Below are 24,116 nucleotides of genomic sequence, written 5' to 3'. Positions count from 1 at the left end.
AGCCCTTTCATTTGATCAATTATGAGAAACTAATAAAAGTGAGATAAATATTAAAAGCAATTGAACATTCAGTGCACAAGGTAAGACACTTTAAGATGCTACAAGTTTGACCTTTAGTTCATTTGGGTTAGTTGCGAAAAACAATTTCAATGACTCCGGATTTTCTGTAGCTACAGTTTAAATATTAATGTAATAAACTCAAGTACTTTTAAAAAAATATTGGACTCTGGAAAGAAGACATTTTATATTGGACAAAAACATGCACACCACAGTATGCAGTATATAACGGTAAAGAGTTTTATTTATAATTTCCACACAGATTATCAACTGCAGTATTATTTTATCAAACTTTATACAATGCTACTTGCCTCTTGTGACCATATGAGCATGAAAATAGAATATGTGAACTTTTCCCTATGTACACTCACACACACACACACACACACACACACACGTGCACGCACGCACGCAAACACACATATACACCCACCCCACAACAGGATGAATATAGTAAAACCATAGCCAGGGCAGAAAGTTCTTTACATTTACAATTCAAATGCATTGGAACCGGCCTTTCTCATTTTCAATGTTGGCTAAGTTTTAAAATACTAGCCTGCCATGGGGCCAAGCTGGTGAAAACCAGGTTTTCAAACCAAAAAATATCCAATTTACTGACACTATCAAAAATTCCATCTGAATCCTTTTGCTCAACAGGTTAGCATTATTTCCAAGTCATTAGACTATACAGTATGTACAAGTAGGTGACCACAACAGGGACACTGTAGGCTCAGCTTTATTAATGTCCTTGAAATAGTTTATGGCAGTGATGGGAATATGAGTTTAAGATCACCAAAATGTAGAGTGACAAAGTGCTGGGCTTTCCAAGAATGCAAAGTATATAAACACAATTTAAAAATGCACATTTGAAGTACAGGACAAAGGAACTGCTTCAGCATTTACTACTATAGATACACATAAAATGTTTAATTTCAACCATGCCCACGTAAACAAACTGGACAATTACTGTAGTATCTTGACTGTACCTACAACTTTCTTTAAAGTTTTGAATAGTGGTCAACCTGTACAGTTGATTTAACCATTCATCCACCCTGGTAGAATAAACCTTTCAGTAATGGGAAACAATTAAATACATGATACATTAACAAATGTAACAAGATACGCAACTTTTAGTTTCTTAAGTATCCATTGTTGCTAATGTTTTCCTCTTTAGGTGTCCGTTTCCCTTATGTCTACTCGTAAATAATTTTTTTAATGTAAATGCTGCTGTTATTTAGATACAATGAAAATATTTCACAGCAAGGAAACGGTTTACCTTTTCTCATTTTTACCTTTTCTCATTTTTGCACACTGTTCAGAAATTGATTAATTGGGATATTGGGCAAAATTATCCTGTTGTCTAATGGCTGCGTGGCTCAGTTAGAATTGCAAAGAGGATATAGCTTAACTGCAGAAAGATGGACTGAAAAGCCAATATAAACTGTGATATGTAGAATTATTCATATTTTCAAATTAAGATATTTTGAGCTGCTACAATGCTGGTTACTCAGGTTTTACAAAGGAAAAATCACTGCAGTATGGGCCAACCTCTAGAATTAATGTACATATATTTCAAAGCTTAACAACACAAGATGAAGTTTTGATTCACGTGGCAAATGGACCAAAATTAAACCTAAGCAGCAAGGTAGTGCTATTTGGAATTATTTAAACCATTTTTGGTTTTGATATTTAAGAATACCAGAGATGTTTACCAAAAACATCTCTGCAACTAATTAATGAGTTTTTGGGGGGCGACGTTGAGCAGTTTGACAGTCATATAAACCACTACATTCCCAGAATGCAAGTTAACATGAGAGTGGGATACAGAATCCTTATCACTACATAACTAACCTGCTAAAATTGGATAGTCTAAACATCTTGACACTAAAGATGTTGAAACACCCAATTCTATGCGTGGATCAGTGTTACATTTATCCCCTTTACATACAAAATTAAATGGTAAGAGGCTTTTCCATTTATGCTTCCAGCATACTTCCAGCTTTTATATCTTTACAAGGTATTCTGGCTACTCAGACAAGAATCTTTCAGTATTGCTGGTAAGGTTAATATATAACGGAATATATTTATTTAAATAAAGCCCAAACCATCAATGTTATCTGTGCTTTTCTCTCAGGAGTGATACTTCCTAAATATTTTGAATACCAAGACTACAGAAGTTACTAAAAATTAAAAAAATAATAAAACATACATGCCTTAATCAATCACAGCATGCCTTCAGATTGTCAAAATATTACATGATCCTATGCACATATTAACAAATGAATCAACAATTGTAATTAACACCTTCAAAAAGGTGAACACTTCACAAAACAGCAAATTGTGTAGATTGTTTAAAAAAAATCTTTAACAGCTGTAGAAATCCAAGTCTGAACATTTAAGCTTAAAACCAGTTATCTGTTAGCACAAAAAACTTCTATTTTAGAAAGGTTTGCAATAAACCACTGATTCAACAACAGCCAAGGCAAACAAGCTCCCTGAAAATACTCTTCACTAACGTGCCACCAACTGTGGTGTCAATGTTAACGCACATCCACAAGTACAAGAGACTAAAAAGTAGCTAAACACTTTTGAAGGGAATATGCATTCACCATTACTTCAGATTAATATTAAAATATGCACTGGAAAACATCTGAATATTTCCAGTTTTAAATCACGTAGATGTAAAAAGGTCACACTTTGGTGGCACCAGGTCAGAGCCAAATATTTAATGGCTCTGAAACCAACTCCTGATGGAACCCTTAAGGTTCTTCACCTAGTTGGCCAGGACACTAATTATACATTAGTTTTACACTGAACATACATTAATTTATAACTGTGCTATGCTGAACATAATCTTTTTGTTCCTGAACTGGAAAAACAGCAATTGGAACACTAATCTCTTCAGCCAGGAATGTAATGGTCAAATGGCTCTAGAAAAGCCAGATGCCTGACTGAAAGGTACTCGTGGCTTTCAACAAATCTTCCCTTCCCCTACTCCATTCACCAAGTGGTACTTTGAGCAAGTGACCAAAAACCATCTGATTGTACAGAAGGAAATATGGCACAATTTGGAGTGAACAAAAAGTAGCAGCTATTCAGGAATAGATATCCAGACTAGCATGTATATTCACAATGCCAATTTAGAATTCTTATTGATAAAAAAGATTTGTATTATCGTACAAATGTATTTTTTGCTGGAAAAGAAAATCCACTTTCTGATGGATATTTTGAAATGTCATACCCTGTGAACATCATTTAGTTGTATTAGAATATTCAACATATCGGCCATAAAATTGGTTCAGGCAGATAACATTTATGTAATATTTAAGCATTTGATACGTTTCCAGTGACTTGATGCAGATAAAATCAGAGATGAGTTTTTCTTGTCCACCAATGCAGCATTTCAAACTTTGATCCTAATATACATCCCCAGATACCAATGACAGGGGAAGTACTATTGGCAGCTTTAAGAAGTAAATATTTTTAGAAGGTACTGTTTATTGTATAATGTTCAAAAGCTGTACCCTAATTTCTTCCAATGTCTAGGCCTGCTGTGTGAATTCAGAAATGTGTGGTTAAATGTGCTTGTAAGTAAGTGAAGGCCCACTGACATGTCTGAAACCTTTGATGATCAAATAATGCAACTTGACCCATTTGAAATCATTGTTCGGAGTCTGGAAGAAAAGCTCCAAGAATCATTTGACCCAGTTCCAGGCACTTTCTCCAAAAGAACTGAAATGTAACTACCAGGGATAAATTAACTGTAAAGGATATGAGGTTCTTCCTCTGGAGAACCTCTCTTATGTAGCTCTTCTCTTGCACCAAGGATTCCATTTACATCTGAGCCATTGGTCTTCTGCTCTTCCATTATTTCGTCGTCCTTGTTCATAAGTCCAGCCAAGTGCCCAAGCGGAAATGCAGTGTCACAGTTCTGTGTGGAGGACACCTGTGAAATAACTGGCATTTGTACGGCTGAGTTGTTATCAAAGCCATTGTCTCCGATATCATACTGACCAAGGGCTTCCTCTTGCTCCTGTTTCAGGTAGTCCGGCACGATGAAATCACTGGAAAACAAGTAATATTAACATTTTATCCCAGATGTCAAAGTACAATTCAATCCTAACCTTTTTTTTAAACCTCAAAATCTTACAATTGGTGTATTCGGGTCAGAATTTATAAAACTACAGGTTAAGAACAGCCAATATGCAAATCACTGTTGTTAATCCATGGGAACAGAAACACACATCACGAATGAAAAATTAAGACTTTTGAAATAAACTTAATAGCGGATTGCACTTAATGCACAACACCAACATCAGAACAACTGGTTAATGCTTCACATCTAGTTCACCAATTCTGTGCAAGACTGAATGAGTAGGAACTGCTGTGGAACACTGCATGGTACAAATAGGTGGCATTATTTCTTTCTCCTTAGCATCCCGAGACAATTTCCTGATAATGGTTTAATAATAGACAGATGTACAAAAAGTTTTAACTATTAATGGTGAGGAACTTATTTTATTCTACTTTTGACACATTTTTTAAAATTTAGAATGCCCAATTTATTTTTCCCCATTTAAGGGGAAATTTAACATGGCCACTTCACCTGAGACCCACGCAAACACGGGGAGAAAGTGCATACTCCACACGGACAGTGACCTGGGGCCGGAATCGAACCCGGGTCTTCAGCGCTGAGGCAGCAGTGCTAACCACTGAGCCACCGTGCTGCCCACATTTGACACATTTTAATTACTCAAGTTGGAATCCCAAAATTTGATCAAATGTTCCATATGATTTTTGGGTGCAGTAATGCTGTAACTGGACTAATTACCCAGATAATGGGAGTCAGCAGTTGGAGAACGTTTCCAGATGCAGATAAAATCAGAGATGTCCACCAATGCAGCATTTCAAACTCTGATCATAATATGTCCCCAATGCCATTGACAGGGAAAATACTATTGTCAGCTGCACATAAATAAAACATAAAACGTTTTTAGAAGGTACTGTTTGCTCCATGGTGTTCAAAAGTTGTACTATAGTCTCTTCCAATGCTTATGCTTGCTATGCGAATTCAGTCTGTACATTTAAAAAAACTGGTAGCAGTAAAAGTGACAATGCAACTATTGGATTATCTTTAAAAACTATTCTCATTAATTTTAGTGATAAAAATGGACAGCCCATACAAAGACTAGCTGTTTGTGACTCCAGTCTCAAATCAACATAAGACTGACTCTTCGCTGTCCCCTGAAGTGGTCTAGCAAGCTATATGGTTGTATCAAAACAGCAATCAGTGGTTCAAGAAGGTAGCCCACACAGGCAACTAGAGATGAGCAATAAGCACAAGAAATTAATAAATAATTGTTAAAATCTAGAAAGTGACAGGTCTGCACAAGGCTTCGGCACAGCCAAAACCTTTGGGCCTGGATTCTCCGATCCCACCACTAAGATCCGTAATCCATATTGGGAGGATAATCCCACATCGGCCCATAAACGAGACTCGTCCCAAAAACGAGACTCGTCCCAATAACAGGCTCGTCCCAATAACAAGCTCGTCCCAATAACAAGCTCGTCCCAATAACAAGCTCGTCCTAATAACAAGCTCGTCCCAATAACAGACTCGTCCCCAGTTCCACCCCACCCGCCATCGCAGGATTCCCGTCCTGCGCCAGTGGGAACATGCAAACAGTTCTTTTGTATTCATTTCAATGCGATTAACTGGTTGGAAGCCCAAATTTCCACTCCCCATTATGCTCCACCCCGCCCAGTCAGGAATCCCGCGGGCATGATTTCGGTGCAAGTATTTACAAATGCGGTCTTCCCATTGTTGCTGTAAAAGATTAGCAACACACCCCTGAGGTGTTACATACAGACTCCGGACCTGTTGGTTGCTTCCAGTATCCTGGAAATGCTCCGAGATCTCCTGATCATTTAGATATCTATATATCCCACCCATCCGAAAACCCTCAAATATCCGCAGTATAATCAAGGGGTTAGGCATGGCCATGTTTAATCCCTGGACCACTAATCCCTTGACCACAGTGTTGGGACTCCTCATTGCACTCCTTAGATGCACAGCGCCACAGCAGATGAAGCAGGGGATTAACAGAGCTAACCCTACACAAAGGTACATGCACCAGCGGCTGCTGGAATCCTCCCTGGCACACAGCCCCTCAGAGGAACAGCCTCACTAACAAGACAACCAGCCAACCCATTCCTAAGGATCAGCCGATTTCTTCAGGCCCTGCATGTCAAACACGTTCCATTGGTATCACACGACACAAGTGTATGGATTCCTGACCGGCCCAGGAAACCTGAACAGTTCCTTATCACAACCTCTGTTAAACCCAGGCTGCACATCACATTGCAGCCAGGCTCCCAGCAAAGGCACACATCCTGCAGTGACCCCCATCTGTATGACATGCCCACGCATCAAACTTGAAGCAAAGCAGGAACGTCTCCACCAAATAAGCAGCTGCCACTGTTCTGCGGGAGGCCAAAGGCTCATTGAAGCCACCCAAAAGAAAAGGGGTCACAGGGCCCATCATTAACACCTGCTATGGCAGCCACTGGTACCTCATTTGGCAGGGACCGGTGGTGAGGATAGAGGCTTCCCACATTACAGGCCAGAAGCAAGTCACTGATGGGGACAGGACTGCAGTGTCAAATACATGATCTAGAATGGGCCGGTGGGGAAATGGTGAGGGTAGCTGTGCAGTCAAACTCAGGGTGACCATTTGGATGGTAAATGGAAGCATCACCTTGCTGACAGTCTCTCAACCCAATTATTTTTTTTCCCCAATTAAGGGGCAATTTAGCATGACTAATCCACCTAACCTGCACATCTTTTTGGGTTGTGGGGGTGAAACCCACGCAGACACAGGGAGAACGTGCAAAGTCCACACGGACAGTGACCCAGGGCCGGGATTCGAACCCGGGTCCTCAGCGCCGTAGTCCCAGTGCTAATCATTGCGCCACCGTGCTGCCCAACCGGTCAGACCTAAGTGCCAGCCATCCACCAGGCGGCGGAGGACTATGCATCAACGTGCCATATGATAGCAGACCTGGCACCGTGAGGGCTGGAGGACACCTGATGGCCATCAGGTAGACAGCTGCCCTCAGCTTCTAAGCCTCTAGCTCACTCCAGGGCTTGAGCAGGGATATGTGTGGGATTTCACAAACAGCCGCACACAGGTGCAAAGATAGGAGGGTGCCCTGTGCGCTCGGGAAGCTGCCTCCATTCACATTAACTCTATCAGGCCCACCAAGATGCCCAGGGGTTGGGTTTTCTGTCATTGTTGGCATGTTCCAGGTCCAGGGGATTATTGATGGCACAACCAACCAACAAGAGGAAAAAAAAACATACTTGACCTCATCCTCACCAACCTGCCTGCTGCAGATGCATCTGTCTATGACAGTATTGGTAGAAGTGACCGTCCTTGTGGGACGAAGTCCCGTCTTCACATCGAGGATACCCTCCATTGTGTTGTGTGGCACTACCACATGCTAAATGGGGTGGACTTTGAACAGATCTAGCAACTCAAGACTGGGCGTTCATGAAGCACTATGGGCCATCATCATCAGCAGAATTGTATTCAACCAGGCGGCATGTGGCGCAGTGGTTAGTACTGGGACTGAGGCGCTGAGGATCCGGGTTTGAATCCCGGCCTGGGTCACTGTCCATGTGGAGTTTGCACAGTCTCCCCATGTCTGCGTGGGTTTCACCCCCACAACCCAAAAGATGTGCAGGTTATGTGGATTGGCCACACTAAATTGCCCCTTAATTGGGGAAAAAATAATTGGGCACTCTAAATTAAAAAAGAATTGTATTCAACCACAATCTGCAACCTCACGGCCCGGCATATCCCCCATACTACCATTACCACCAAGCCAGGGTATCAAACACGGTACAATGAACAGTGCAGGAGAGTATGTCAGGAGCAACACCAGACATACCGAAAAACGAAGTGTCAACGGTGGCGAAGCTACAATACAGGTGTGCCAAACAGCATAAGCAGCAAGTAATAGACAGAGCTAAGCAATTCCACAACCAACGCATCTGCAGTCCTGCAACATCTAGCCGTAAATGGCGGTGGACTATTAAACAACTCACTGGAAGAGCAGGCTCCATAAACATCCCCATCCTCAATGGAGGGGCCCAGCACATATGTGCAAAAGACGAGGCTGAGGCATTCGCAACAATCTTCAGCCAGAAGTGCCAAGTGGACGATCCATCTCGGTCTCCTCCAGAAGTCCCCAACATCACGGAGTGTATACAGGATGGCTTTCTTGACCAATATGTGGAGGAATCAACTAGAAAGCAGGCCATCTTAGATTGGGTACTGTGTAATGAGAAGGGAATCACTGCCAATCTGGCTGCACGACATCCCTTGGGGATGAGCGACAATAACATGATAGAATTTTTTATCAAGATGGAGAGTGAAGTAGTTGATTCGGAGACTAGGGTGCTGAATCTTAATAAAGGGAACTATGAAGATATGGGGCGAAATTCTCCCGAAACGGCACGATGTCCGCCGACTGGCGCCCAAAACGGCACCAATCAGACGGGCATCGCGTCGCCCCAAAGGTGCGGAATGCTCCGCATCTTTGGGGGCCGAGCCCCAACATTGAAGGGCTAGGCCGACGCCGGAGGAATTTCCGCCCCGCCAGCTGGCGGAAACGGCCTTTGTTGCCCCGCCAGCTGGCGCGGAAATGACATCCCCGGGTGGCGCATGCGCGGGAGCGTCAGCAGCCGCTGACAGTTTCCCACGCATGCGCAGTGGACGGAGTCTCTTCCGCCTCCGCCATGGTGGAGACCGTGGCGGAGGCGGAAGGGAAAGAGTGCCCCCACGGCACAGGCCCGCCCGCGGATCGGTGGGCCCCGATCGCGGGCCAGGCCACCGTGGGGGCACCCCCCGGGGCCAGATCACCCCCCGCCCCCCCCAGGACCCCGGAGCCCGCCCACGCCGCCTTGTCCCGCCGTTCAAAAGGTGGTTTAATCCACGCCGGCGGGACAGGCAATTTATCGGCGGGACTTCGGCTCATCCGGGCCGGAGAATCGAGCAGGAGGGCCCGCCAACCGGCGCGGCCCGATTCCCGCCCCCGCCGAATATCCGGTGCCGGAGACTTCGGCAACCGGCGGGGGCGGGATTCACGGCAGCCCCCAGCGATTCTCCAACCCAGCGGGGGGTCGGAGAATGACGCCCCAGAGGCGTGAGTTGGCCTTGATAGATTGGGGAGAGTTACTTAAAGGGATGACAGTGGATAGACAATGGCAAACATTCAAGGAACGCATGGGAGAACTGCAGCAACTGTTCATTCCTGTCTGGCAGAAAAGCAAAGGGGGTAAGAGGGTCAATCCATGACTTACAAAGGAAATTAGAAATAGCATCCGATCCAAGGAAGAAGCATACAAATTGGCCAAGAAAAATAATAGGTCTGAGGATTGGGAGCAGTTTAGAATTCATCAAGGAAGGACAAAGGGATTGATTAAGAAGGGGAAAGTGCAGTACAAAAGGAAGCTTGCAGGGAACATGAAGACTGACACTAAGAGTGTCTATAGATATGTGAAGAGAAAGAGATTGGTAAAGACAAATGTAGGCCCCCTACGGACAGAAACATAGGAATGCATAATAAGGGACAAAGAAATGGCTGAGCAATTGAATACATACTTTGGTTCTGTCTTCACAAAAGAGGACAAAATCAGATAAAAGAAATGCTGGAGAATGAAAGGTTTAGTGAGAGGGAAGAACTGAGGGAGATCAACATTAGTAGAGAAATGGTGCTAGGAAAATTGATGGGATTGAAGAGGGATAAATCCCCAGGGCCTGTGAATCTGTATGCCAGAGTGCTTAAGGAGGTGGCTCTGGAAATAGTGGACGCATGGTGGTCATCTTCTGGGATTCTATAGACTCTGGAACTGTCCCTGCAAATTGGCGGGTAGCTACATCACTCCGATATTTAAAAAGGGAGGTAAAGAGAAAGCAGGGAATTATAGACCAGTAAGCCTAACATCAGTAGTGGGGAAAATGTTTGAATCCATTATCAAGGACTTTATAGCAGAACATTTAGAAAGCAGTGGCAGGATCAGTCAGAGTCAGCATGGATTTATGAAGGGAAAATCATGCTTGACAAATCTGTTGGAATTCTTTGAAGATGTCACTAGTACAGTTGACAAGGGGAGCCAGTCGATGTGGTATATTTGGACTTTCAGAAGGCGTTTGACAAAGTCCCGCATATGAGATTATTGTACAAAATTAAAGCACATGGGATTGGGGGAAATGTATTGAGGTTGATAGAAAACTGGTTGGCAGAGAAGAAACAAAGAGTAGGGATTAATGGGTCCTTTCCAAATTGGCAGGCAGTAACCAGTGGGGTACCACAGGGATCGGTGCTGGGACCCCAGCTATTCACAATATATATTAATGATTTGGATGAGGGGACAAAATGTGTAACAGCTCAAAGTTTGCAGATGATACCAAGTTAAGCGGGAGGGTGAATTGTGACAAGGATGCAGGGATCCTACAGCATGATCTGGACAGGTTGGGCGAGTGGGCAAATGAATGGCAGATGCAATATAATTTGGATAAATGTGAGGTTATTCACTTTGGAAGCAAAAACAGGAAGGCAGATTACTATCTGAATGGTTGTAAATTGAGAGAGGGGAGTGTGCAGATGGACCTGGGTGTCTTTGTGCACCAATTGCTGAAGGTAAACATGCAGGTGCAGCAGGCGGTAAAGAAGGCTAATGGAATGCTGGCCTTCATTGTGAGAGGTTTAGAGTAACGAAGCAGGGATGTGTTGCTGCAATTATACAGGGCCTTAGTGAGGCCACACCTAGAGTAGTGTGTGCAGTTTTGGTCTCCTTCTCTGAGGAAGGATGTTCTTGCTCTCGAGGGAGTGCAGCGAAGGTTTACCAGACTGATTCCAGGGATGGCAGGACTATCATACGAGGAGAAATTGACTAGGTTGGGATTGTTCTCACTGGAGTTCAGAAGAATGAGGGGGGAATCTCATAGAGACTTATAAAATGTTAATGGAACTGGACAGGGTAGATGCAGGGAAGATGTTACCAATGATTGGTGTGTCCAGAACCAGGGGTCACAGCGTGAGGATTCAGGGTAAACCATTTCAGACAGATATAAGGAAACATTTTGTCACACAAAGAATGATGAGCCTGTGAAATTCATTAACACAGAAAGTGGTTGATGCTAAAATTTTGAATATATTCAAGAGGCGACTAGATATAGCAGTTGGGAGAATGGGATCAAAGTCTATACGCTATTGAGTTGGATGATCAGCCATGATCGTGATGAATGGCGGAGCAGGCTCGAAGGGCCAAAAGGCTTCCTCCTGCTCCTATCTTCTATGTATGTATGTATCACAGATGCAGTCTTCAGCCAACACTATTCACTCCACGTGATATCAAGAAACGGCTGAAGGCACTGGATACTGCAAAGGCTATGGGTCCTGATAATATTCCAGCAATAGTACTTGTGCTCCAGAACTTGCCAAACCCCTAGCCAAGCTGTTCCAGTGCACTTACAACACTGGCATCTAAACGGCAATGTAGAATATCGCCCAGGTGTATCCTGTACACAAGAAACAGTGCAAATCTAACCCATCCAATTACCGTCCTATCAGTCTACTCTCCATCATCAGCAAAGTGATGGAAGGAGTCATCAACAGTGCTATCAAGCATCACTTACTCAGCAATAACCTGCTCACGGGCACTCAATTTGGGTTCCGCGAGGGTCACTCAGCTCCTGACCTCATTACAGCCTTGGTTCAAACATGGACAAAAGTGCTGAATGCCAGAGGTGTGGTGAGAGAGAGGGTCTAACCATCGCCCCTTGACATTCAATGGCATTACTATCGCTGAATCCCCCACTATCAACATCTTGGGGGTTACCATTGATCAGAAACTGAACTAGACTAGCCATATTAATACTGTGGCTACCAGGCAGGTCAAAGGCTAGGAATCCTACGGCGAGTAACTCACCTCCTGATCCCCCAAAGCCTGTCTACCATTTACAAGGCAAAAGTCAGGAGTAATGGAATACCCTCCACTTGCCTGGATGAGTGCAGCTCCAACAACACTCAAGAAGCTCGACACCATCAAGGACAAAGCAGCCCCGCTTGATTGCTCCTCCTTCCACAAACATTCAAACCCTCCACCACAAATGAACAGTGGCAACCTTGTGTTCCATCTACACGATGCACTGCAGTAACTCACCAAGGTTCCTTAGACAGCACCTTCCAAACTCACAACCATTACCAACTAGAATGACAAGAGCAGCAGATACCTGGGAACCCATCACCTGGAGGTTCCCCTCCAAGTCACTCACCACCCTTACTTGGAAATATATTGCCGTTCCTTCGCTGTCGCTGGGACAAAATCCTGTAACTCCCTCCCAACAGCACAGTGGGTGTACCTACACCTGAAGGACTGCAGCGGTTCAAGAAGGCAACTCACCACCATCTTCTGAAGAGCAACTAGGGATGGACAATAAATGCTGGCCTAACCAGCGACACCCACAATTTTGTTAAAAAAAATGCATGTAGCCTTCCGAGGACCGGCTCAACAGGGGGTACCCTTCATTAACAGGAAGCGGTTCCACTCCCTGAACGTGGAGTTGGTGTGCGACCACCAGCTGCTCATCATGCATGTCTGTGCACGATATCCAGGTATCGTGCATGGTGCACACATGCTGGTGCACTGAAGTGTTCCCTCGGGTGAGGGGTTGACTAGTAGGCAACAAGGCCTAGCCGCCAAGGTCATGGCTGCTGATGATGCCTGTGCAAAGATCCAAGACCGAGGCAGAGAAACATTATAACAACGTTAACTCAGTAACCAGGAGCGTCTTTGAGCAGTTCATCAGACTGTTGAAGCATTGTTCCCGCTGCCTGGACGCTCTAATGTGCTCTCCAATACAGCCCCCAGAGGATCGCAAGTATTGTGGTAACTTGCTGCACCCCGCAGCCAACATTGCGCAGCAGTGGGCCAACATGCTGGACGAAGAGGAAGGCAGGCCTCATCGGACGAGGTGGTGTCCAGAATGAGACAGAAAAGGACCCGCAGCTTGCTTGTCAGGCCACGGAACGAGTTCTGCAGTGCCGGTGAACTGGGGAGAACCTGATCAACTCCCGATTTGCCAACTAGGAACCAAAGTACTGGCAATTCCATCACCAAACCCACCACCTGCTTGCATTTAGTCCCGGTCTTATAGCGTCTCCCCCTTCCCCATAGCCTTTCAACCCAATTGTCCTTCGACATTTACCCCTTCCCACGACCACAGCTCCCACGCACCCTCCGAGGGTCATCTCAGCATCACAACAGTGTGATGGGCTTGGCTCGCATTATCAGCTGGTCTCATCTGTGGGATGGAGGATGATGACGACTAACTGTGAGATCACCTCTGGTGCTCATCATTGACTGACAAAGTCTGACTCATGTCTTTGAGCTAACATACCACTGCCCTCCCAGATGATCCCTAGTTTTATTATGGGGACTCCTTCTCCTGGGTCGCGACACTTTGGGGGCGGGCAGGGCAAGATGGAGCTAGCTTTGGGCTCAGACTGGGGATGCTGTCACAATAGGCAGTTCCACACTGCAGCTTTCGTAGCCTGTCACTTCTCGCTGAGTGTCGATGCCTGTGGGACTACTCATAGGTCCAAAATGCCCTGAACCCCCTCTTCAACCCCCTCAAACATCACAGCCCAAGACCCAGCCCTAGGGTTTTGCTGTATTTGCTAAGTTTGGCCCCTTGCTCCGGACTGTAACCAATCAGTTTGTCGATGTGCCATTTGTCAATGCACTCTGTCGATTATTCTTTTTGTATCTACTATGTACGTACTGTGTATGTTCCCTTGGCCGCAGAAAAATACTTTTCACTGTTCCTCGGTACAGGTGACAATAAATCAAATCAAATCAAATCAGGGACAACAGTGGGAAGCAGATCGGACTGATGGTGGAAGTGTTTAATTGTGCGTCTTTACAGAGTTGGTGCCTCCCCGCCTCCCCCACCCCCTCCCACTACCACCAACTCACTATGTTTAACCACACCTGTGCCAACTTAAAGGCCATCTATCTTTCTGGTCTCCCGTGGCCTCCCACTCCTTCTAGGTGTTCCCCCAGATTTGTTATCAGGAATGTAGGTTTCCCGTTGCTTCTCTCGCCCTCTGAAACCCTTGGCGGCTGTCCTTTGGAGGGCCTCGGCCTGGAAGGGCCCGGCATTCCTTCGGGTATCACAGGTGATGGTGTCACCATGTTCTGCTCATTGCCCATCAGATGCACCAGTGTCAGTTGGATGGGATTCAGAAGGGCTGCAGTGTTCCAGAGCCTCCCTTGTGGGAAGCCCCAGGATGGGCCCCATCATTTCCTCCTCCCTTGGGGTGCTCACTGGCCCCTGGGTTACTCCATGGGATGGAGGGACAGCTGTAGTGAACTCCAGAGGCCTCAACATCGTATGGCGCTGCCAGTCTTGGAGGCCCGGCCTCATCTGAGCCATGCCATTGATTCCCTCTGCCATGATGCTCTGTGACTGGGACATGTCCCTCAACAGGTGAGCCATGTCCCCCACTGCCTCGGCCATGTCCCATGTGATTGGCTACTGTCAGACAGCGCCTGGCTCATGTTCTCGATGCTCACAGCCATGAAACATTGTGAGTGGGCCAAGCTCTGGAGTCACGGCAATTTTCATCTGTGCCTGGACAGGTCAGCCTGTGGCTGAGTCCTCCTGCCCTGTGCCTCAGCCATGGGCAACAGTGTGATCCAAGTCTTGGACATCCTGACACTTGGCTCTGACTTCTTGCCCGAGGACTTCCAACCCAGACACCAGCCCACTATCCTTTCAATGTTGGCCTGGGTGCCATGCATTATTGGCAACATTCCCTGCACCTGAAGGCAACTGGATTCCTCCAGTTGTACTTGCAGGCACTGGAATGTACCTGACACTCCCTCCTCTAAATTCTGGCACTGAATCTGCACCTGCACCAATAATGGGATCATCCTTTCTAGAGGCGCAGCATCTATTTTGGGGGTGGCTATTCGATGTTCACGGTGTCAGGCAGTCCTCCGACCGGCCACTCCCTTGTGAGTCCCTGCCTCTACCTGATGTGGTGCTCACCAGAGGATGAACCAGGAGCCTGACCACTAACATTCCACACTGGGGTGATAGTTTCAGAGCTGGTGAAAGCAGTGCCGAGAAGTCAGTGTCTTCCCCGGAGGTCTACTCTGGGGTGTTCTGAAGGTCTGGAGGAAGGCTGAAGGTCTGGAGGGAAGGCTGAAACTCTGCACAGCCTGGCCTCATCTGATGATGATCCTGGAAGACAAAGGACATGGGGTCAGCTGTTGGGAGGTACATGGCTTTGCGAGATGAAAGATTCACTTGGACATCTGCATAAAGTTGCATTTCACTCTCACTTCTTTGGTGCATGCTGAACGCCATGTCATCCATAGTCCGTGCTTCGGCCTTCCCCGAGTTCCATGGCTCTTCCCTCAAAGGGGTGCGAACCCATATGACGAGGATGCTGCCCCCGTCTTCTGACAGACCCTTCAATCATGGCCAGTTTTATCCTTGGGGATACAAAGGACACAGTGAGATGCTTGCACAGCAGTTTTAGTTTGGGGGGGGGGAAGAGAATGTTTCCAGCTGGTGGCATATATGGGCAAGGCGTCTGGCCAAAGAGAGCAGGTCAGTTGTTGGGGGTTCCTGGAGAGGGATTCTGAGGGACATGCTGGTAGGTGGAGCTACTGGCATACAAGGGTTTGGGGGCAGATGTCAGGAGTCAAGGAAGATAGCTATGCCAGGATCACACAGATGGTTACTCACCCGAGCTGCACGAAGGAGGACGTAGATCTTCTTCCTGCATTGCATGCCGGTCCTTTTGGTGAAGCTGCCAGGACTCACTGCACCTGCCTCATCCCAGGCTTGATTCATTACAGCTGGCTGGTGTCTCCACTCCACCCTGGAAAAGAGGATGCCCCTCTTCTCAATGCCGTCCAATATCCTGTGGATGTCCTCATTAAGGAAGTGTGGTACAGGTCTTTTAGCAGCCATCTTCTTGGCTGGAATGAGAGTCTGGGGTGAGTGGAGCTCCAGGTTATCAGAATCTCAAATGGGAATTCCGACCGCAGCAAATCACAAGCCTGGAGAGTTGGGACTTGGCGGGATGCACGTTGGCAGCATGCTGGCCCATTTGCACACATAGAATTGCACCTCCACGACGCTCCTCGTGGCTGCACAAAAATATTCCAATTCTCCGCTGGTGCAAGAACTTAGGACTCTGGAATGGAGAATCTCGCCCATGGTATGAAATTCTAGTTGCCATAGTTCAAAAAACGATACTCAGGTTTTGGAGGCAGTGCATTAAAAAAAAAGGTGTCTAGCTGAGACAGCCGAGTAAAGAAGAAGTTGAAAAGACTGATTCTAAACAAGAGGCTCAGAAATGTCATTCAAATATTTATTCGAATAAACTGAATCCAGATGATGGCTCGGGTTTTGCGATCAATGGCACCAGCCATTACTCTTTTATACCAGGTTTTTCCAAACATTCCACATGAGGGGGCACATTTGCCCTTTTCTCTCACTCAAGGGGCTGACGAACAAATTTCAGAAAGATAAAGTTTGGTGCAAGAATATATGTGAATTTCAAAAAAGGTTACGGTACGAGGAAACAACTTGCTGAGTGAAAATAAAGCCATGTCAAAGAAATAAATTGCTCATTTAAAAAGAGTAAATCAGGGTTTGAGTGGATAAATTTGTGTGTCAGGTTCGTTCCCAATTTCCGGGTGCATACTTACCCTCACCCACTGTGTGAGTGTAAGTGGTTGTATATGTTGGTGTATGGGGTCAGGATGAGTATGGTGTATGGGGTCAGACACACTCACACTGTCTCAGACACACACAATCTCACACACATGCACTGACAGTGCCTCTTCACCGCAGTTCCCACCAGCCCCTCTCCCCCGTCGATCCTGGAGCTAGACTCTTCTTCCTCACCCGGCAGCCAGTCTCTCCCAGCCACACCCAGCCCAGTAGCTAGTCTCTCTCTCCCATCCCTGCCATGTAGCGTCTCTCGCTCTCTCCACACCCACCTCCCTAAAGTCTTCTGTCTTTTCAGCACACAGACCACCACGAATATTCACTGCTCCTCCGATCATACCGTTTCTCTCCCACGTTTGCTGCTGATAGGCGTCCAACAGCTCCGAACAGCAGGAGAACAGCCTGTGATTGGAGGAGTAGCTCCTTGCAGAATCTTCAAATTCAGTTACTCGCCTTACCGGCATTTTGAACAGTGGCTCCACAGACTAGGTTAGAGAGGCATGGCGCGCTGTATCTGACCTGCAGGCCGAGGTTTGGGCAAGCCTGTTCTATACAGGCCTATCTGTGGAGTTTTGTACCGATTAGAAATCTGTGTGAAGCAACAATCTCGCTCCATGACCACATTGAGGAGCCGCTACTAAGACGCATAAAGTTTGAACCAGCAAGTGTAAATTTGGATATTTATTCAATGCCAAATCATACATAGAACCCAGAATAAGAGCGAAAAAGCAAGGTTTAAAAGTTACACTTTAATTCTCCAACAACAAATAAAATCTGAAGGAAGAAGGCTCCACGCTTGAAGAATTTAATTCTGAATGCCAGAGAGTATTTTATTTTTACTTTACTGAAGTTTGCTCACACTGGAATAAACAAGTCCAACTTTTTGGCAAGTTTAGTGGGTATTTATTACCAAACTTCAGCAATCTCAAGCCAAAAGTGTTTAAATGTTGAGTCCCTCAGCAAGATACCGGTGCAGTGAAGCTTCTGAAGGAGCAAGGCAAATCAGATAACAACTTTGATTTCTGCATTTAACTATGCATGTGTAGTTGCAGGAGGCTGTTGTCCAATTTATTTGATAATATTGAGTGTTGATAGACTCACTGCTATTGCTAGTACAAAATCCCGATGATCATGTTTCAAAATAATATCATAAAATCATCAAGGCTATGAACAGAGAATATGCAGTAAGTAAGCACTTAATTAGAAACCTTTACCTCACTGTACACTTTACTGTAACTGCCAGACCATTAAGCTTTCTGCAGATTAGTCTGCAATCTATATGGCTAACCACCATCATTATCTTAATTCAAAGCCAAAGGTTCTACTTTGAAATGTGTCACATACACTTTTCTATACATCATTTAATTCCAAGTTTGGGATCTGTGTCTCTGTGCTTGAGAGTACTTCTAACTGAGACTTGAACAACCTAGTCTTATGCTTACCTTGCTCACAGATCCTCAGCAGAGGGACCACTATGGAAAGGACACACTGGATTGCTAACAAGCTAGTGAAACAACCATGGTCAACAGTCAGCGATATGAACTTTAAGTACTGTTTCTTCACAGCTAAGAATAAATACCATACCAATATATCTGATTACATATATATTTCTGAATGTATACTTTATTGCAAGCACAGCGAGTACTGGTGTAGGAAGGAAATCCATTCAGGTTGGCAATCATCAGGCACCACAATGCAAACACCTGCCACATCAACAGATAAAACAAAGCTCAACATTGCCACACTACTTTAACTGTATAGAATAGTAAACCATTGTACTGGAATTGATTTCAGACTATCTTTAATATAGTCATCTATTCATTATATATCAGTACTGCCAAAAGTTCTCTTACGAAATGGAAGAAATACCATTTTAGTTTGAACGTGGTTGAAATTCTATTTTTGGTAGTTAGAAAGCTGTCAAAAAAAATTCTACATCAGCAATTAAGTTAATGTGGTGTCAGTGAATACACGGTGCTGGAGAAGAAATTGGTTAAAAGACAGTTAGAGTAGCCATGTATGGAAATTTTTCAGTCAAGAAAGAGATTTTGCAGGATACTATAATGGGTATTGATTTGAACATGCAATGGTGACTTGAACATGGGAGCAATGAGCAAAATCTCTACATTTAACAATGATGCTCATTTTCTTAAGACTTCTTACATGCAACCTTCAAGTTAAACTTTCTTTGCACCATAACTCGTTGCAAGCATGAGTGGATAACAGTGGATAACAATGGCAATAGGGAATCTGGAAACTCACTGAACAGGCGTCAGTCCAAAAGTACCTCCTAAACAAATGAGATTTCAACAATTAAGAGAAACAGATTTCAGAAGCTATTTGATAAGGTGTCATACTGGAGCATGTTATAAAAGATTAGAGGCCACAGGATTGGGACCAATATATTAGTATGGACAGAGGGTCGGTTCAGGCAGTGTTCTTCAAACTTTTTTTCCGGGGACCCATTTTTACCAACCGGCCAACCTTTGGGACCCAACCCGGCCGACCTTCGCGACCCACGCCAGCCGACCTGAGCGGCCCACCATTTTCTCTTACCTGGTTTGCTGCTGATAAAAATGGAGGAAATGGTTTTGGGCCCCTTTGGCCCTCGTATACGCTCCTCCAATGGAACCTGCTGGATGAAGGTGAAGCCTTCCGGTGTCGGAAAGTATGGAGTCTCCATCTGTCCAAAGTTCTGCATTTTTTTCCTGTAAAATTTTATCAAACAAAACCCCCCCCCCGAGCTTGTAAAAAAAAATATGAAAATAAATGAAAAAAAAAAATTAAATGAATAAAATGAATTTTAAAAAACCCTGAACTTGTAAAACAAAAAGCTGCGACCGTTTAAAAAAATAGCGGCCGCACTGCGAATGCGCGCCCGATCATGGGCGCGCATGCGCAATGCGGCTGAATTCTTTTTTACATGTTCGCGCCCATTTTAAAGGCCGCTTGCAGCCGGCGTTATTAAAAGCCAGCTGCTGCGCGAGGATGTGCGCGATCGGGTGCGCCACGAAGGACGGCTCTGCAACCCTCCCGACACCCGCCCGCGACCCACCTGCGGGTCACGCCCCCGAGTTTGAAGAACACTGGGTTAAGGGAAAGGAGAAACAAACACATTATTTTTGGGATGGCAGGATGTAACTAGTGAAGCTCCGCAAGGATCTATGTTTGGGCATCAGCTATTTACAATCTATATCAATGACTTAGATGAGGGGACCGAGTGAAATCTGTTGATGACGCATAGATAGGTGACAAAGTAAGCTGTAAGGAGAACACAAAGAGGGTGAAAAAGGACACTGATCAGATAAGTGATTAGCAAGAAGGTAGCACCAGGAGTACAATTAAAGTGTGAAATTAGCCAGCTTGGCAATAGAATGGAAAGGCAGATTATTTTTCTATAAAGAGACACGAGTAAGTTTTGGTATTCAGGTGGCTGTGGGTACATAAATCATTTAGTTAATGTGCAGGTACGGCAAACAATTAGAAAGGCAAATGGTATGTTAGACCTTATTGCAAAGGGCTCATGCATAAAATAAGTTTTACTGCAATTATAGATGGCTTTGGGGTGCATTGAGGGGGAGAACTGAAAAGATAAAAACAGGGTAGTACAATAGAGCACACAGCATCATGGGTGAGGACTCAAAAGTGACTCAGCCAATTAAAGTCAAAGAGGGCTGTCACAGGGCAGCAGATGGATGACTGGATGGTGTATATTACAGATTTATTTTTGTTCCTTAAGTAAGGGAGATGTATCAAACGCATAGCTAAAGACCTGTAACTTTATTAAGTTAGCAACTTAGAACAACTTAGAAACTTGGAAAGCTCAATTCATCTACAGAACTAAAATAATCAACTGAACATTTATTTTAATTAATTAAATAAGTAAACAGTTTAGATAGCTAGGGTAGGGTAGGTGGTGCCTCATAGCTGCAGCATGACTGGTTCTGGACAGCATTGTGGTCCTGGGCAACCACATTGGCAAGAAGGATCTACAGCTTGAGGCACTTTAGCTCAGATTTGTTGAGTTGAAATTTGAGCTGAAGACACTCCAGGGCATCAGGGAGGGATAGTGTTACCTGGAGACTTTGCTCCAAGAAGCAATCACACCCCTTGAGTAAAGTAATAGCTAGAGGTGATGAGGGACAAGAGAGTATTACCGTAGATCAGGCAAGTGCGTGGATCCAGGACTCGCTGATAGAGAAGCTTCTACAGTCTTCGTTCAACAAGCCCAAGATACTTGCTGCCCGTGGGGATGAGAGAAACGATGTATAATGGATGGGCAAGCTAAAAATGGCACCATGGTACAGGAGGTATTCAAATAACAATGCTAAAAATAAATGTAGCAATGATAGAGCATAATATTATTAGGGGAATAGATACAGCTCTCTGCAGTCTGCAGCTGAGACAGGTTGTTACAAAGGTTGCATTGCTCGTCAAAGTTTGGGACATCTCCTCACAGGGGAAGAGTTTAAGAATGGAAGGGAGAGGATCCAGTTATTGTGGTCCACATAGGAACATATTACATAGGGAGAACTAAGAATGATGTTTGGCAGATGAAGTTTCAGGAACGGAGTTCTAAATTAATAGCGGACCTCAATGCTAATAATTTCTGGATTACTGCCCGAGCCATATCCAAATTAGCATGGGGTTCAGCAGATTAGAGAATTAAGCATGTTGCTCAGAGTGTGGTGTGAGAAAAAGGGGTTTGGATTCACGAAACACTGGCACCAGCACTGGAGAATTAGGAAGCATTTCCGTTTGGCTGGGCGCCACTTAAATCAGGCTGGGATCAGCGTCATAGTGAATGGCATAACTTTTTGCAGTGGATAGTATTTTAAATTGAAGAAGGTAGGGAAGGGGTCAAGTGAAGAAAAAGTTAGAAATTGAAAGAGAAAAAGTCAAGGCAATAGAGACTTGGATAAAGTCACGCAGTGCAGAACAGGAAGGCACAGGGTGCTTAACAACGATAGGGCATCAGTGAGTAAGATTTATTAAAGTAGAAAATGCCCAATTTAAATAAGATAAGCCCAATTATGTCTTTTACGATTTGACTACATTTTGCTGAGCTATTATTAGCTAGGGGGGAGGGGGATAATTCTTTAAAATTCTGATAAAGGACAGAAGGTGGGTAAGTAACATTTTGCTATTAAATGGCATGAATCCAAAGATCTGAGACACCGCTCCACAGATCATGCCAGTCCAAATCCTCAGGTGGAATAATTTTTTGGCATCTTGAAAGCATCAAATGCGGCGAAGAACTTTTCTCTGTATTTGGGCTGACAAGAGTACATGCATAGAGCTTAACGGACTAAAAATAAATTGTTACAGTTCAGTTGCACCCAACATTCATTCATTTTTCCAAAGTAATACAAGAGGAGATGATGCCATAATGGTATTTTCACTGGACTCGAAATCCAGAGACCATGGGGAATGTTCTGGAGACCTGAGTAGATGATTTAATTTGAATTCAATAAAAAAATTCTGGAATTAGAAGTCTGATGGTTCATTAATGCCCTTTAGGAAGGAAATCAGCTGGTCAGGCCTACACATGACTCCACATCCCAGCAATGTGGTTGACTCTTAACTGCCCTCTGAAATGACCTGGCATGCCATCAGTTCAAGGTCAATTTGGGATTGATATTAAATGCTAACCTTGCCAGCAACATCCGCATCGCATGAACAAATTAAAAAAAGCAGGAGCCATGGGTGTGCCTGTATCTGAAGTGAAGTGAAGCATAATATACCTTTTGGCAGCGTGAATATAGCATACAGCAGGATTAACCTTTATTTGTTACACAATGGAGATTTGTATAGGATGCCCATGGTAGTCACCTGATTAAAAACGTTGACAGCTATCAGGCTGAACTATAAAGTGGTTGTAAAATATAAACTTAGACAGAAAGAAAACCAAAACAACTGACAAAAAGTAGTCTGAAAGTTTAATTTCATTTTTGCTTTAAACCTTCTTGTGAAATCAAAGTAGAATTGTTTCGGAACTCCTCAGATTTCTTTAGCTCAGATATGTTTGATTATGACATGGGTGTCTAGAGCCATGGAACTTTGTCTTGCAGTATGCAGTTAAACTGATGAAACTAGAAACTAAAAATATGGCTCAAATCCATGTTCGATATATCCTAACCCGAGGGCCCCAGGGATACAGAACTATCAAAGACACAATGATAGATGATGGTCATATTTCTTATTAATAACTACTGCTAACTAACATCTGCATTGCCCAGGACATACGTCACCTTATGCAATATCCTCCTGATCAGCTTTTGTAAAACAAAGCTCCTATTTGATCCTCAGCCCTGAGAGATTATGACATTGGCTACATGTCACATTTCTGAAACGTTGGGGTGTGGAAAAAAAAAAATCACCATTTCCCGTCAAAGGTTTCAGAATTTGGTTAGCTATAGTTTAAAAATTACCAGAACATTTAAAGTTGAACAGCATTGCTCTTGCAACTTAACAGAATTCTACAAGGAAAAGGGAAACAGCAACTTTAGCTTTAATTTTAAAATTCAGATTTAATTAACTAGCCACAAATTTAATAAATATACAAACTTCCATTTATATAAGGCTAACCACAACTTCGAGATATCCCAAAACAAGTTATTTTATAGCATAGTCACTGCTGAAGAAAAATAAGGCAATCAATTTGCACACAAGACACACAAACAGCACCTATTGGAGACCAGAAAAGACCACTGGAAGAATAATGTAATCGCACCAACCAATGCCATCTTTCTTCACTCGAATAGAAATCAACATCTAGGATGAAAGGGCATGCTAATCTTCACTCAATATAAAAAAATGGATGAATACACAAATTCAAAGTGAGATGGGGCATATGACCGAGCAAATAGCCTTTGGAGAACTTTTACATGACATAAAGCTGAATCACATCTCTCAGAGATCCTTAACTTTCTTTGAAAGATGGAGGGAGAATCATTCGACAAGTGTCAACAACGATTTTGCCACTAACCATGCACAATGCTACTTTGCATTTAAAAAAATGGATTTTTCTTATTATTATGCCACAGTGAATAGATAAATGGCACATTGTACAAACAAAATATTGCTTTGCATGGAATGGCATACATATTTATGTTCCTGCTGGATTCAAATGATGCTAGTTGCTTATGTGACAGAATCATCCAAGTGTTTTCAGACATATTTAAAAAACAGCTAAAAAACAGACTGCATCATAAAATTTATGATTATCGACATCAT

At 44.1% G+C, this 24,116-nt stretch overlaps 1 protein-coding gene across 2 annotated transcripts in view; it reads right to left on the bottom strand.

The window, feature by feature from the left end:
• Nucleotides 1–225: 225 nt before the first annotated feature.
• The window catches only part of LOC140398221 (zinc finger and BTB domain-containing protein 44-like), a 48,322-nt gene continuing 24,431 nt past the window's right edge, over nucleotides 226–24,116 (bottom strand). For both annotated transcript variants that reach the window (XM_072486619.1, XM_072486620.1), the window contains exon 6: nucleotides 226–4,121. In XM_072486619.1, the coding sequence (XP_072342720.1) occupies nucleotides 3,815–4,121 (307 nt within the window). In that variant the 3' untranslated portion in view covers nucleotides 226–3,814. The remainder of the gene's footprint in view (nucleotides 4,122–24,116) is intronic.

Source organism: Scyliorhinus torazame, chromosome 21 (genome assembly GCF_047496885.1).
Source record: "Scyliorhinus torazame isolate Kashiwa2021f chromosome 21, sScyTor2.1, whole genome shotgun sequence".
Lineage (NCBI taxonomy): Eukaryota > Metazoa > Chordata > Chondrichthyes > Carcharhiniformes > Scyliorhinidae > Scyliorhinus > Scyliorhinus torazame.
Note: the sequence above shows the minus strand (reverse complement) of the source record. Positions and strands in the feature narration are given on the sequence as shown.